Genomic DNA, 16571 nt, shown 5'->3' with positions numbered 1-16571 from the left:
AAAGTTGCTGGTGGAGGGCTGCATTCCAGATTCTAGCCACCACCGGTAAAAACAGACAGGCACCACTATGGATGCGGGCCAATGGCACTGACTCAATGTCTGTGCTTACGGCCATTCTTCCCAAGAAGCGATTGCTGCAAATTTCAATTCTATTACCATAAAATCCTCCTGGAATTGGGAGCTGAACACAGCAGCAGTATCTGCTATCTGGTCCTTGTCTGATGACGCAGGACCTACTCCAATATAAATGCAGAATTCACAGCACTGATAAGATGCACACAACCGGTCCTCACCGTGACCTGTCCTTAATTTTCCATGAATGGTTGTGACTAAACACCATATTTTTTCTTGCGTCAACTCTGCCATAACTTTGTGCCAGAAATTTCAACCATTAATAATTCAATTCAGTTTCACCACCAACAGCTATTATTAAATTTTTTTAATTTTTATTTTATTTGGAGTGTAGTTGATTCACAGTGTTGTGTTAGTTTCGGGTGTACAGCAAAGTGATGCAGTTATACATATACACGTATCTATTCTTTTTCAAATGCTTTTCCCATTTAGGTTATTACAGAATAAAGAGCAGAGTTCCCTGTGCTATACAGTAGGTCTCTGTTGGTTATCTATTTTAAATATACACACTGCTATTGTTAAAATTACCAACTTTATACGTTTTTCGGTGATTGCATTTGTCTCAGGCATTTAGCGAGGCCAGGTGGAATACAGCACATGTGCAGGTTTGATAAAAAGAATCGACCATATTGGTACTCTATAGGTACCAGAGGCGATTAAAGAGCCTATCGGGGGCACGACAGTAAAGAGGTCTGAAAAGTAAATGGCAGATGGGGGAGGAGGACAGAGAAGAAACTTCGTGGACTTAATCACTTTCCCTGGGCTATTTTTAAAAATCTTTTCCACCCCCTCACCCCCTCCTCTCTTTCATTTATTTCCCCACTTTGAGAAACACAGGGTACCAGGTCAGGAAGGACCTGGGAATGTCAGTCTCATGAAGAATTACAATAAACGGGAGTTAGGCTGAAATTCCACCCAGTCCCACGGTTATCTCCTCCCATGCTTTTAAGGCCACAAGGTTTCCAAACCCAAATTCGAAATAAAAACATTTTAGTACATTCGGGGTTTCCAAACGATGCCTGAAACAAGAATATACACCTTCCACTTGTCTGATATTTTAATTTTATTATTATTATTTTTTGCGGTACACGGGCCTCTCACTGTTGTGGCCTCTCCCGTTGCGGAGCACAGGCTCCGGACGCGCAGGCTCAGCGGCCATGGCTCACGGGCCCAGCCGCTCCGCGGCATGTGGGATCCTCCCGGACCGGGGCACGGACCCACGTCCCCTGCATCGGCAGGCAGACTCTCAACCACTGCGCCACCAGGGAAGCCCTGTCTGATATTTTTAAAGCAAGGACTTCAAACCACCCTTGATCTTTAAAAGCTTCTAGAGATTTGCTTCTTCCCCCAATTATATTCTTGTCCTCAATTTTCAGGACTCGATCATCAGACTCATTCTGTCTTCTCTTTCTCAGTGAGAGAGGGTGAAAGATGTCTACTGCAAAACCAAAACCGAATCAGTTAATGCCGAACACAGGCATGGCTCATTTGCCTAAAAGATAATGAAGCCACAATTCCCAACGAGCCGGAAACGTGGTGACTGTTCTTTCCTGTAAGAGGTTAGCGTCTTGGCATTTTTCACAGGCATGCCAGAGCTGAAGCTGTTTTGCTGAAGGTCAATGGAAAGCATTCTCCAACCCTCTAAGTCCCCCAGGTTTTCTCTGTGGAGCACTGTAAGGTCCTGGCGAAGCTTTCCGTGGCAACTCCAGGACGGAAGATGAAGGGCAGGACCAAGTTCAGTGGAATGTCAGTACAACACAATGAAATGTGCTCCATGCAGAGAGGAAGCATTTTTTCAGAAAGAAAAGTCAGCTGCTTTCCATTTGTTTTGAATCTGAGCTGTGGATACAGCCCGTCTGGGGTTGCTGGGGCTTTCGTTTAGTCCCTTAAGTGACCAGAACACTCCTAGAGCTCATCCATGAATCTGGTAAGGTTGCAGGCTACAAAATTAACGCACAGAGATCTGTTGCATTTCTGTACGCTGACAATGAAAGATCAGAAAAAGAAATTAAGGGAACGCTCCCATTTACCATCGCATCAAAGAGAATAAAATACCTTAGGAATAAACCTACCTAAGGAGGCAAAAGACCTGTACCCCAAAAACTATAAGACGCTGATGAAAGAAATCGAAGATGACACAAACAGATGGAGAGATGTATCACGTTCTCGGATTGGAAGAATCAATACTGTTAAGATAACTATATAACCCATGGCAATCTACAGATTCAGTGCAATCCCTATCAAGTTACCAATGGCATTTTTCACAGAACTAGAACAAAAAAAAAACCCTTATATTTGTATGCAAACACAAAAGACCCCGAATAGCCAAAGCAATCTTGAGAAAGAAAAACGGAGCTGGTGGAATCAGGCTCCCTGACTTCAGACTACACTACAAACCTACAGTAATCCAAACAGTATGGTACTGGCACAAAAACAGAAATATAGATCAATGGAACAGGATAGAAAGCCCAGAAATTAACCTACGCACCTGTGGTCGATTAATCTACGACAAAGGAGGCCAGATTATACACTGGAGAAAAGACAGTCTCTTCAATAAGTGGTGCTGGAAAAACTGGACAGCTACATGTAAAAGAATGAAATTAGAACATTCTCTAACACTATTTACAAAAATAAACTCAAAGTGGATTAAAGACCTAAATGTAAGACCAGGTATTATAAAACTCAGAGAGAAACATAGGCAAGAACACTCTTTGACATAAATTGCAGCAATATCTTTCTGAGCTTCCTTTAATATAGCATGTGACTTGCATCCTAGAATACTGGGAACTACCTGTAGACACCAGAGCACACAGATTATGGCTTCAGGCTAGTGTCTGCCTCATTGCTATATTCTTCTCTCTGGTGATGAGACTAAACATCCCTCCTCTGAGGAAAGCACCACACCAGCCTGCCTTTCCTCTCCTCAGAGACGTCACACTGCTTTTGCCCTGGTCCCTCAGCTCCAGGAGCCACCCTGGCAAACCCAGGCACTAAGCTTTCATTCTGAACCTGCTCTTGCTAGGATACCCAGGGCTTCTGAGTTCTCCCCCCAAATCCTTCACACGTCAACCCATTCTGCAGCCAAAGTGCTTCTCTCTTTCTCCCTGCTCTGGAAGTCCACAAGTCCTAGAGGTATTTTGAGACAATCTTAAGAACCTGGCACCCCTATTCTTTGCCCAGTTCCTTCAAGTTCCCTTTTCATCCAGAGAGTCTTAGATAAGTCAGTTCATGGGCAGAACAGAATTTGATTTACACTAGTACAATGACTGCAGCCACTGCCACTTTTTGAGTCATAAAAGGACCACCTCTCTATACGTCATGTTTGCACTTCCTCATACTGAATCTTGTTTCTCTGGTTCTTCTTCTTCTTCCTCTTCCTCACCCTCCCCTTCCCCCTTTCCTCCTCCTCTTCCCCTCTTCCCCTTTTCCTTCTTTTGGTATGATTCCCTTACCATAGTTACATAAAAAATTTAACTCTCATGACTGTCAAAGCCGGATCCTCTGTTTCCGTATCTAATTTTACTACTGAAAGAAGCAACAGGATCTCGTGCAAAGAGTACTGGACAAGGAATGTCAGAAGTCATCACCTATGTACCCTTGGGAAGGCCTACCCTCTTTCAGAAGTCTCAGCTCCATGCATTTTAATGTTCACTTTAGAGCTGTTTGTAAAATTCTCTTCGCGTCAGAAAACTCTCCTGTAATGGCATTATCATTATGAAGTTAATTATAAGATTAATAACTATTAGATAAATACTTTAACATATCAGTCAACACTAGGTCCTGAGGCCCGTCATTTAATAGAAGAGACACATTGGGGCTATATATTAGGACTTGTGCAGATTAGAGAAAACTGAGAACAAAAAATAATCGTTACATCTAATAGGACTATCAGACCCACTGGTTTTCAGATTGAGGTAAGTTACAGAGGTGACTGAACTTAACATACAGCAAATGATACAAGTTAGCCCACAGAACACAGAATATTTCAATATGAAAAGAGACTTTCTTGAAGACCTTTAAAGAAAAGGCATGTTCTCATTTATCTGTGAGACTCCTGAGCGAAAGAGGGCAGAACAGATCACGTGATACACTTTCCCAGCTCTGTGATTTTGTGATGCATGAGGCCTGCCTCTGTGTGTGTGTGTGTGTGTGTGTGTGTGTGTGTGTGTGTGTGTGTATACATATGCACATACATACAGATACAGAATCTGCCACTCATCCCTGCTCAATATTTGAGAAACAATGTGTCATGGCTGACTGGAAACATGGAGAATGAAGCCTTCTTTCTCCTCTGCCTCTTAACAGCATCGCTGATGACCACTTTTCAATTTTAAGTCATTTGAAATGAGTACAGTATAGTTTAAAATACATTTGTGCTTTTACTTATTTTTAAGGGGAAAAAATCCCTTAATTTGGTTCTCTAAGGAAGGATCTAGTTTGTTTGCAAGAACACACTAAATTTAAACCGAATTGGCCTCAGCTTTTTCTACTTCACCTCCGAGGCTGACCTCTGGGCACATGGTGCAGCGGGGTGCCGGCCAGGGCGGATTCTGTTTTCACCGACAAGCCTCTGTAAACATCTGATTGGCTTCAGAGCCAAAGGACGGATTTAATTCCTTCAGCTTAAAAAATATATTGTTTCCAAACATCTCTGGGCTTTCATACTTCATTTAAAAATAATTTTTAGCATCTCCAAAGAGAAGGAAAAACAGTTTTCTAGAAGTCTATTCTCCACTTTATTCCAACATGTTCATACAGTACCCTTAAAAAAAACAACTCTTTCCACGTATTCATCTATTCTCAGTACATTTTTAGAAAACAAGTTGGAAAAACTCGGCAATCTCTAATTAACAGGTAAAATCAATTGGTTTTATGTCATTTCCTAGACTTTTTTCATTAATCTGCAGTAATCCTCGGCACACAAAAGTTATTTCCAGCTGCCACCCACGTGCCTTGGCTCCCAACTACCAAGGCAGATAAGAAACTGCACCGTGCCTGTGTTAGCCTGCTAAGAACTAAGTGGTCGTCTACTGCAACACCCCCAAAATTTTTAAGACTGTTGGAAATACGTATCATGCTACATTAAATCCAAGTCCTCGGTAATGCTAAGGGTTTCAACCAAGAAATGAGGCTTGGTGATTTGAAGGCAGCCACGAAGTTGGTTAGTACAAGCAAATGATCCCCAACCTAACAACCAAACCAAACCACAAACCAGCATCTATCTCTTTCTCCTACAAAAACTTGGAGCATATTCCTCCCAGCCTGGGTAAGGGGCCATCCCCTTCATTAATAACAAGGAAAAAACTGATACGAAGAATTAAAAGATTCATTAAGAGCTTTGTAGTCTGAGCACATAAATAGTTTAAAAACCTTTTGAAAACTGACAATGGAAGAAGATAGTCTTCATGAACTAAATATTCCACTTCCCTCTTTGTGTTTAGAGCAGTTACAATTTTAGCCAATGTCCCCTAAAGGTATATTTATGTTCGATGTGAGACCTCTGCCCTCCATCCCAGTTTGCTTCTCCTCCTCTAGCCCTGCTGTCGACCTTCTCTCTATTGGACTGTGGGCTGCTCTGTGCATTCCTCAGGGTCAAGATGATGTCACTCTGAGAAGAGAGGAAAGGGCCCTCCCAAGTGCCTGGGAGGGGACTGCTTCTTCTGGACGCCCTACCTGCTACCCGAATCCACAGCCACCTCTGGTTTTCAGGTTATGCCAGCAAGTCTTCCATGATTCCAGCACGTTCAAGTATAAGGGATTAACCATGATCAAAAAGTATAAAATCAAACAAGAGCTTATACCTCCTCCAAAACCCACACCCTAGTTAACTATTTCCCGTATTCTGGCATGTGAGGGTATCAGGCAAGATGAGAGCAAAACTGAACAGAAGCCATGGACCTTCTTCTACATAACATAGCCTGGGCTTCTGAGTGCCCGCCCTGGGGTTTAGACCTATGAACAGCTAAGTCGTCTCTCCATAATTATTGTCCCATGGTCTGAGATGCTACCTAAGCCCTTGCTGGAGCCTGTCAGCCCAGGGCATGTTTATTTTATAGCTAGTGAGGAGGAGATCTGTAATAAAAGGAAGCCCAGTCGGTCACAGGATGTTAATTCAGGGTGGACCTATTTCTTTACTGAACAAATATCCTGGAAGAGAAGGGCCTGGCTTGCCTCTTGCGAACCTCTGCGTTCATGCTACACCGAGCGTTAACCCTCATACAAGCTCGCCCACTGCATACAAGAACTCCTAGATTTCCATATTTACAAAATCTCCTTCCCGGAAGAAATCAAACTGCACTTAAGTTCTTTAGATGATGAGGACGATGATGCAACTAAGAAGATGGTCTCATTTTTAATGGAAAAATGGGATTTGAGGAAATAACCACAGGTATGCAGCTTGCACTAAATACAGATCCGAAGTTGTCTTCACAAGGTCTCTGAATAGTTGATGACGGGCTGGTCGCAGTGTCCCCAAAGAGGCTCTTTGCCTTCCTGAACTTTAGACGGATCCCCTTTCTTTGCCCCAATCCTAACAAGTGAAAGCTAACACCCCGAAAATAAACAGGGAAAATCAGCTCACGCTGTTGGTTTACCAAGCCTGAGCGAGCTGCTTTGATAATCTACTGGTGTCTCCCAGGATCTATTTTAACGATCTGCCAGAGGGGAACTAAGCAGTGATTAAAAGATAAGAACCTTCAAGATCTTCTGAGAGGGGAATTACAATGTAACAGATTGCTGGTTCCCCTTTACTTCCTGAGCCTCTGCAGTTGCTGGGCCCCTTCAGGGCAGGGTGAGCCGTGGTGGTCCGCTGCTAGATGGGGACACCAATGCAGTCCTGAACACCTGTGTCAGCCCTTTAAGACCTGCTACTTCTCAGCTGGGGCCCCTCTTGATCCTAACTGTGCCTCCGCTGGTTCTTCTGGCTGGGAGAGTCTGAATTCTCTAAATGCCAGGATGAACAGCAGAGATGTTAGTACCTTCAGAGATACTGAGAAAAAAGCAGGAAAAAGAGATACAGGTATCCAGAAAAAGTCCTTTAAACAGAGCTCATATGTCTTCTTTTGACTTGTGTTAGAACCAAAGCAAAGTCCTGCTGGAGAGTCAGAATCAGCTGAATTATCTGGGGGGAGGGGGGTTGGCACTAGCCACTTCCTCCATCACCCCCTCCCCACCCCCAGATTACAAAGTATTATGGTTGGAAACCTTCACAACTGACATGCTAAATTTGGCAACTCTGAGAGTGGTCTTTGTCCTCAGGTCCCTACACATCTAGTTTACCTCTCCAGATGTCCCCTGGGCGCATGCATTATTGATGGACCAGGGATCGCTCAAAAACAGAAGCGGGGGAGAGGAGAGAGGCAGACCCCAGCGCACACGCTCGGCACTTTATCTCAGGGGCCAGCTCCGTGGCTCAGGGGGCTACAGTGGTGCAAATACAAAATCATTCAAGAGGCACAATCCCCCCCGACTCCCTCACACGCACACGCACACCGAGACGCGGGTACACTCCGGAAAGCAGCATTACCTGCTCCTGCTGTTGCATGGATTTCCCCGAAGCATTTGGCTCCTTGGCTGTAGTCATGATTTCCTGTTCAGGGTGCACACAGGCACAGGGGCAGGTGCGATCTGCCCGGGAGTTTGGGGCCACCGGAGTCCACTGGGTGGGAGGATCGGGATTTAGTCCATGCTTCCCAAATCACAGGGCTACTGGGGCAGGGTGGGGGAGGACCAGTGAGCAGAGCAGCCTAGTTTTCTTTTTAAATGCAAAGAGCAGAGAGCGGCTCCGAAAGGGGAGATGCTGCGGCTTAGCGGGGCTTCTCCTGTTAGCAACAGCCTCTGCAATCGCCACAGAAACAACGACAACTGCTTAGCAACCGGCAAGTGGCGGCGCGGTGCAGGAAGGGGACCCGAGTGATGCGCGCCGCTCCCACCCGCCTCCCGTGGCGCACGGCGCATGCTCGGGCCGTGGCCGCGGGGAGGGGAGGGGGCTGGGCAGGGGGCCCCGGCGGGAAGGGGGTGCCGGCGGGGGGAGGGGACCCCGGCGCGGCGCGGCCACAGGTCCGGGAGCTTGTCGCCAACCTGCCCAGGTGGCCGGAGTTGCCAGCGCTGCCGGCAGGTCCCACCGGGGCGGGGCCAAGAAGGGGCCACACGCGAGATGCCTTGTTTTTCCCTCTGCCAAGCGCAGGGCCTTGGGGGAGGAAGGTGGCCTGTGGGCACCAGAGAATGGCTTCTTTTCTGTTTGCCCGGTGGGTGTGTGTGTGTGTGTGTGTGTGTTTTTTTTTTTTCTCCTGGATCGCTAGCTATGGAAATCTTGGCCTTTATTTTCCTTAAAATTCAGAAAACTTATTATGTTCCATCTTTTAACTCAAAGAATCCTCTGTTTCTCTGTGAAAATCAACCAGGACCTCAAGGGTGTCTGTTGCTTAAAAGAAGCAAAGAAAGAAAGAAGCCCATGGGGTGACCTTACAGGAACGCAAGGGCTCCCCGCGCCGAGTCCTGAGCTCAAGGAGGAAGCCGGGGCAGAGACGGCCGTCCTGCTCTCCCGGCCTGATGTCCTTGAGCTTGGCGCTGACCCTGGGCGGACCGAGCCGCTGGTGGAGGACAAACGCGCTGGGGGACTCTGGGCTTGATGAGCTAATAGCTTGCAGGTGGGGATACCTGGGCCTTCCAGAAACTGCAGCCAGCTCATGCCCGGGGGTCTTCTGCTGCCCCTGTGTGTGACGTGTCCTCTGTTAGTACTTGTCTCTCCCCTCCCTGCCTTAAGCCTCTGCCTCCACCAAAGGGCTTCTGGCCACAGACACTCACCGGCCCGGGGGAGCGTAGCCCTCACCCCACCCAGCCCTGACAAGCGCTCTCAGCAAGGAAGTCCTTCCCGAGACACTGGTCTGTCTTGCCTTCGCCCCTGCGAAGCCAGTGCAGTTCCCTGTAGAGAGAAGGCGAGGTAGGTCTGTATCCAGTGGAAAGGTGTTTCATAGAAGACTTCCCTTTGTCCTGTCCCTTCCCTAGCCCCCTGGCCCCAGTCATTGGACAAGAACAGACACACACCGGCAAGATCCATGGCACTGTGTCCTTCCCTAGAGTTGACAGTTGAGTCCAGATAGCGCAGAGATGCCTGCCCCTTCCACGACGGCCTGGGCACAGATACCGAAAGGTCAGGATGGGCAGCTGGAGCTTGCCTGGTTTGGCCGAGCGTTCGAAAAGGAAAACCCCGTGTAAGAGCCTTGTCCCACAGTCAGGCTTTGCTTTGTGTTGTGTTTGCCTTTGACTTAGACGACCCTGCGGGACGGGGAGTTTCCGGGATGGGAACAGCAGTGGCGTGGATCCCTGTGTTTGTGGCTTGATCCCAGAGTGTCTGGAACATAGGTTATCACCAGTGTGAGCTGGAGGGAGTGTGCCAGGCCACACAAGCCCTCAGGGGAGTCGTTGCCCAATTACGGGTTTCTAAGGAGGGAAAGCTGGGGTCACTGCAGTGTGAGGTCCCCAAGCGAACCTGACATCGAGGCCCCAGCAGCAAAGACTCAGAAAGGAGACCTGGGCAGTGAGGTGAGCAGCCACCCTCCCCTCGCACACCTGGACCACAGCAGCCCCCGGGGGGACCTCGGTGATGGGTGAGACCAGCAGCCCTTGCCGCAAAATGGTTCATTGCTGAGCATCTCAGAACTGGTCTGTCCTCCAGAGTTTCCTCTTAAATCAAAACCCCTGGGGTGCGTCAAATCTTAAACCACCATCTGTTGACATCTCCAAAAGCATCCACCGCTAACTTGTGGGGGCCATGAACGCCACCCAGGACCGATATCCAAGGACAGGGACACCAACGGGGGGCAGGGAGAAGCAAAAGGAGCCAGGACCTGCCTCCTCTTCACGGTTTCCAGAGCCCTGGGTCTAACCCAGGGTGCTCAGCTGTGTCTGGTGGGGACTGACATGAAACCCTTCGGGCACTTCTATTTTATTTCTCAATAACGACCTTAAATGTTATTTTACATCTAAAGTGAATATGGATGTAATGCAAAGTTCACGCACATTTGTAAGATTATACCTGATACTTCAATGAAGTCTCCTGCTGGCATCAGATCACTTGGGCACTTGCCCTACCAGCCCCTCCCCCACCCACCCCCACCCCTCCTTCAGCTACTCTCTCTTCAAGAGCCACTGGGTGGTGCAGCTTGCAAATGGCTGGTGGATGGACAGGCCAGGTGGTGCCACTCGGAACCTTTCCATGGGCTTTTCTGGCACCAGGTGTCCAGAGGCCAACTTTTCTGCCTACTTTGACTGCTTTTCAAAGATAAAGGGCAGGACTTCCTAATAAGCCACAGACAACACAGATGAACTTGAAGGACCTTCTGCTGAGTGACGTGTGCCAGTAACAGAAGGACAAATACTGCATGATTCCACTTATACAGAGGAATCTAAAATCGTCAGACTTATAGAAGCAGAGAGTAGAATGGTTCTACCAGGGGCTGGGGGGCGAGGGAAGCAGGGAGTGGCTATTCAACGTGGATAAACTTTCCATTCTGCCAGATGACATAGTTCTAGAGCTGTTGTAAACATCACAACTCTAGTGAACAATGCCACATTGTACACTTAAAAATCTGTTACCTGAAATAAGCCACAGAAAAACAAATACCGATTCATTTCAGTCAAGTGTGGAGGATAGCGAACAATCAAAAATAAATCAACAAACCAAAAACAAAAACATAGATGCCGAGAACAGAGTAGTGGTTACCAGAGGGGAAGGGGGAGGGGCAAAATGGATGGGAGCTAAATTTCTGGTGGTGAGCACACTGCAGGGGACACAGAAGTCAAGTCGAAATACGTTGTACACATGAAACATATCGTGTTATACACCCGCGTTACCTCAATAAAAAATAAATCTATTGGGATTAACAGATACACACTACTATATATAAAATAGATAACCGACAAGGACCTACTGTATAACACAGGAGGGATTATAGATCTCTGTATAACACACGGATCTATACTCAATCTTTTGTAATAACCTATAAGGGAAAAGAATCTGAAAAATATATATATATATGTATGTATAATTGAATCACTGCTGCACACTTGAAACTAACACATTGTAAATCAACTGTACTCCCACTAAAACAACAACAACGACACAAATAAATCTAAAGAACAATCTGTTAAGAGGCTAGATCCCTAAGAGGGAGAAAGGGCTGCCTTTTTTCCATGTTCTAAAATTAATCAGTATCCCTCTAGAAGAAAAACACCCCGCCCAAGTTTATCCTTTCAGCTGAAGTGTGTCCTGCACCCTTCTCTCCGAGCCTCAGTGAACATTCAGTTGATAGCATCCATCCTTAGCAAAGGGAGAAAGTCAACGCTTAGCTACTTCATAATAATGACAGTAACAGTGGCTGCCTGGTGCTGCCCTGTGCTATGCACCCAAGCCCAGCATCTCTGTGAGGCAGGCCCTGCGATTCCCCCATTTTACAAAAGAAAAGTGACATTTAGAGAATTTATGAAACCCATGGTTACCCAACAAGTAAGTGGCCAACCTAAACCTGGGCGTGCAGGCCAGGGGCCACCATACCACACTGCCCTGAAATGCATGCAAAGTAGAATATTGAAAATACTGAGCTAGTCTGTGCCAGGAAGGATGCTGAGCATTTGATACCTATAATCTTAATTGATCCTTCAAAATCTCTTAGATACCCATGGCATTAGTTCGCTAGGGCCGCCACAACAAAGTACCACTAGAAGTCCAAGGTCAAAGTGTTGGCCTCTCTCTCTGGTCTGCAGATGGTGGTCCCTCTGTGTGTGTGTCTGTCCTGATGTTCTCTTCTCTTCACAAGGACACCAGTCCTATGGGATTAGGGGCCACCCAGTGGTCTCATTTTACCTTAATCACCTTTTAAAAGATCCTGTCTCCAAATACAGTCACGTTCTGAGGTCCTGGGGGTTACGACTTCAAGTTATAAAGGTGGGGGGGGACACAATTCATCCCCTAACACCTATTGTTACCCCATTTCACTGATGAGAAAACTGAGGCTTGAAACAATTAAGCAGCTCTTCCAGAGTCACACAGTCAGTAGTAAATGGCAGAGTTACTCAAAACAAGAGTAAGGCTCCCAAACATCCCAGCATCTTCAAAGCGGCAGGCAGCTAAAGTGCTCTCACTAAGGCCTCACTCTAGGCGAGCCCCTCGTGTGGCTCTAGGGAGGATCTGGAGAGCAGTATGGACCTAGCCCTTCCCAGGTGAGTGTTCCCTGTACCAAGGGGGCAGAGAGAAGCCGCACAAGTGGGGCGTCTTCATTCTGCAGCTGAGCACCTTCCCGGAGCACCGAGCAGGGGCTACCCTGACACCTGCTTCTCAGCCCCGCCAGCTCTTCACTGCACTTGCTGGACACAGGCAGCTGAGCCTGGCAGAGCGTGGCAGCCTGCCTGCCAAGGAGGCTGCCACCAAATGCTCACCCTGCCATGTATCCACCTCCCATTCGAACTGGCCCCATTGCCCGGTGCTACGAGAAACATCTCAGAGCCTGCAGTCAGTCTCCCTGCGTGGACCCAAAGCACAGCAGTCCTGAGCAGGTGCACCTGGATGGAGGCTTGTTCACGTGAGCGCGATTCAGCCTTCAGCCTTCTCTCCCACCCAGGTGTGTCCAAGATGGGCGGCTGGCACAGGCTCAGCTAGTTAGGTTTGTTTGTGGATGTGCAAGCCTGGGTCCCGCTGCAGCTCCAGGCCATTTCTCACTCCTCTGATTTCCGTTCACCTTGCCCAGAGTAACCAATCAGCTAAAACAGCTTTGCTTCACGACTCGCTCCATCAGCAGGTCTTTATCAAGCACCTACTCTGTGCAGATAGCAAAACTGCCAAGAGACAGACACGCTGGCTGCCTCGTTGCTGTAAGGTAGGGATGAAAATGTCCTTAGAGTAGGATCCCTGAAGATTAAAAAAATTTTTTTAGCATTAACCATCTGAAGAGAAGCCACTTCTAACTTATAGTTCCCTGAAAATAAAAGCGAATATGGGCAGAAAGGTAAGGTTCCCTGGAGAGTTCAACCAGGACCTGAAGAAGCAAGTTTAGAAAAACAGCTTATAAAGATACATACTGAAAATCACCAAGGGGGAGGAAAAGTGGATAAGTTTCCTGAAGACTGGGTTTCTCTACAGAAACAGAACCAACAGGATGTGTGCATGCGTGTGTGTGTGCATGCGTGCGTGCGTGCGTGTGTGTGCGTGTGTGTGTGTGTGTGTGTGTAGCGAGAGAGAGATTGAGTATTTTAAGGAATTTAAGGAATTGGCTCATTTGACTGCAGGGGCTTGCAAATATGAAAGCTGCAGGGTAGGGCCACGTAGGCTAGAAGGCTGGAAACCCAGGAAAAAGGCCGTCTGGAGGCAGAATTCCCTCTTCCTCCAAGGAGGTTGGTCTTTTTTCTCTTAAAGCCTTCAACTGATTGGACAAAGCCCACCCATATTGTGGAGGGTACTCTGTTTCACTCAGGAGTCTACTGGTTTAAATGTTAATCACATTAAAAAACCCCAATCCTCCACAGCAACATCTAGTTTGACCAAAAGCTGGGTACCATGGCCTAGCCACACTGACACAGAAACTCAACTACGACAGGCTATGAGTGGAAGTGACTGGTAAAGCATCTGACAGGGTGAATATTCTTAATTTACTATTCTTCTCCTCCCCCTTTTTCCCATCTATCTTCCTGGGATGCTTGCTGCAATCTTTATTTATTTATTTATTTTCGGTACGCAGGCCTCTCACTGTTGTGGCCTCTCCCCTTGCGGAGCACAGGCTCCGGACGTGCAGGCTCAGCGTCCATGGCTCACGGGCCCAGCCGCTCCGCGGCACGTGGGATCCTCCCGGACCGGGGCGTGAACCCGTGTCCCCTGCATCGGCAGGCGGACTCTCAACCACTGCTCCACCAGGGAAGCCCTCCCATCACACTTTTTATGTCCCACACTTGTGTGAAGTCTTGTTCCATCACAGCTCCACCGTCCACTTCCCTTCCTGGTTTCCTAGCCCCATTGTGGGTTTCTCCAGGGCAAGGGCAAGGTAAAAGGAAGAGCTGCATATCAGTTAAAGGAATGAGCTTTAACGTCAGAATCATTTATTTGCAAACCCCAGGTCTGCTCACTTGCTGTCTGTGTACAAGCCACTGAGTCCAGGTTTCAGCTGTTTAATGCACACAACAGTGGGTGGCTTATAGAGTATGGTCAGAACTAAATTAGGTCAACTCTGTAAACCAGTGGACACAGAGGAGGGGCTAAATCAGCAGCTCTTCTCATTGCTGGACTCAGGTCACCTTAAGGACATGTCTTCTTCTTTGTATCCTCAGTGCTTAGCACACAGGAAACAACAGAAAAGTGGGTGTGTTAGGGAGAGAACTTTGGGAAAACTTGAGTGTCACCTCCACTGAAATTCAGAGGACAAGAGTGTTTCTTCACATGAGCACCAGGAGAGGTCAGAACCAGATCATTCATTTTAGGCAGCTCGTTATCAGCAAAGACATTCAGACAGAATCACAACACAGAGTTCCTGTTTGAGCCTCATGGGGTAGTATGGCCACGGTTCACAGATCACTAAGAGATGGAAACGTGGATGTAGACCGCCCTGGGAGGATGGAACCGCATGCACAGGAGGAAATGTCAGGTGGAATGGCTGTCAAAGTGACGAGGTTGGAAGAAGAGGCTTCCCGAGAACTTGGCGCTCCATCCTGCCCTACCCGTTTCAGCATCCAGCCAGCGCACTTGTCCTCCCCACACACCCCCGACGAGAGCCACATGTCACTGAAACGAAGGGCTCCCCGGCTTAAAACACAGGATCCACCGAGTCCCTCACTACAGATGACCACCTTTCAAGAAGAAAGAATGAAAAGGGAAGAACAATGGCCACTGAAGAGAAAACAAAGTCTTACGTTTTAGAAATCAACGATGAAATACACGAGGAAGATATATTTCCCCGATTCATCAGACAAGCTTAAAAGGTTCTATGTGACTTATTACGTCTTTTTTAAAAGTCTCTTTTGCTGAAAATTAGAACTAAGCAGAAGTCCTTAAGAATTAGAGCCCAGCCTATCGAATAAGAATAAGATTATCTGCCATTGAGTATCGACTGGGAGGCAGACTCTCCGCCAGCCCCCAGGAAACCGAAAAGATAACTACTTGTTGGGCAACACAGAAACAACTTCATGAAGACAACCGCCCTCCTAAGAAAATGAAAAACAAGATTTATATTGTGAAATTTATTCTGTCACTTATTGTGTCAACCAGCAATGAAAGAGAGGAAGTACAATAAAATAGAAAATATAAGCGGATATGGCTCTTAGTAAGGGTATTATTTTGCGAAACTTTTGTGAAATGGGGTCACCTGTGAAGTATTAGAAAGCCACTGTTCTAAGATCTATAGGAGATCTGTGCCTGTCCATGGGCCCATGATTCCCTTTTATTCCAAGTCTTTCTCTCCCTTTCTGAGAATGCTCTGACCCTGTAGCTTCTCCAGGAAGCCTTCAGAAACTGACACCAGAGTCAGATCCTTAAGCAGCCTCAGGCTCCAACACAAGTAATTTCCCCTTTTCAACATGTCCATTTACAAAACATGCCACTATCCCGAAAGGGTCTGCATGCGATGGAGAAAAAGCACACCCGAATCAATGAGTTATGTCTCTTACAAAGATGCTCAGATGAATACTGAATAGAAAGATCGCCCTTGTGATGAACATATTACACCAGGAAATTAGCTGAGTTTGAGCCACATCTCATACAGGATGCAAGATTGAAACCTACATGATTGATGATTTCTCAAAGCCCCATCCCTAGTAGGATGACAGGTAGCAAAGAGTACAGTGGATGTGGTCAAATTCACAGGGACCAGAAAGGCTCCAATTTTAAAGGATTTTCCTCATTGAGACTTCAGAATCACAATTATGTTTTTATCCTTTGTGGTTGCTATCATTCATAAACTTATTGATAACAGATACAGCTGACAGAGACGTTAAGACACCCCATATCTCTACATTAACCAAGTATTGAGATCCTGTCAGTGGATCAAGTTAAGAGACCTACCCCACCAGAAGCACTAACTTGAAGAAACTCGGGAAAATCATTTCTAGATTCAGGGCTACCTTCTTCCCTGACTCTTTTCAGCAGCTTTCAGAAACCCGCCTCATCCTTCAGATGAAGCATGGTCTTCTGATGGGTACAGATTTTTGCTATACCTCTAAAAAGGAATGGAGTCAAATATTACTCACTGATACTGGAGTATTAAGGAAGGAATATGTTTTCCTTCTCTTGAGGGTTTATTATGTTCTAATAGAAAATACCTATATGTCCATCATTAGGTTCATTCTGGATGGAAATCCCCCTCTGAGTATCCCTCTTAGGACGAGACAAGAATACCACGTCATGTAGGACGAGACAAGAATACCATGTCGTGGGTGATAGGACCAGGGTCTGTGACCTGACC

At 46.9% G+C, this 16571-nt stretch overlaps 1 protein-coding gene across 2 annotated transcripts in view; it reads right to left on the bottom strand.

Annotated features, from left to right (window-relative positions):
• DPP6 (dipeptidyl peptidase like 6) overlaps positions 1 to 16571 on the bottom strand; it is a 764679-nt gene that overhangs the window by 532203 nt on the left and 215905 nt on the right. Inside the window, exon 1 of one of the 2 annotated variants that reach the window (XM_029234470.1) lies at positions 7658 to 7841. The exons of the other annotated variant lie outside the window; for it this stretch is intronic. Coding sequence (XP_029090303.1) covers positions 7658 to 7714 — 57 coding nt within the window. The 5' untranslated portion in view covers positions 7715 to 7841. Of the gene's footprint in view, positions 1 to 7657; positions 7842 to 16571 lie in introns of those variants that run through there. 2 annotated transcript variants of the gene reach the window in all.

This window comes from Monodon monoceros, unplaced genomic scaffold (genome assembly GCF_005190385.1).
Source record: "Monodon monoceros isolate NGI ecotype Baffin Bay Population unplaced genomic scaffold, NGI_Narwhal_1 Super_Scaffold_2, whole genome shotgun sequence".
NCBI classification, from domain to species: domain Eukaryota; kingdom Metazoa; phylum Chordata; class Mammalia; order Artiodactyla; family Monodontidae; genus Monodon; species Monodon monoceros.
This window is presented reverse-complemented; position numbering and strand designations above follow the sequence as displayed.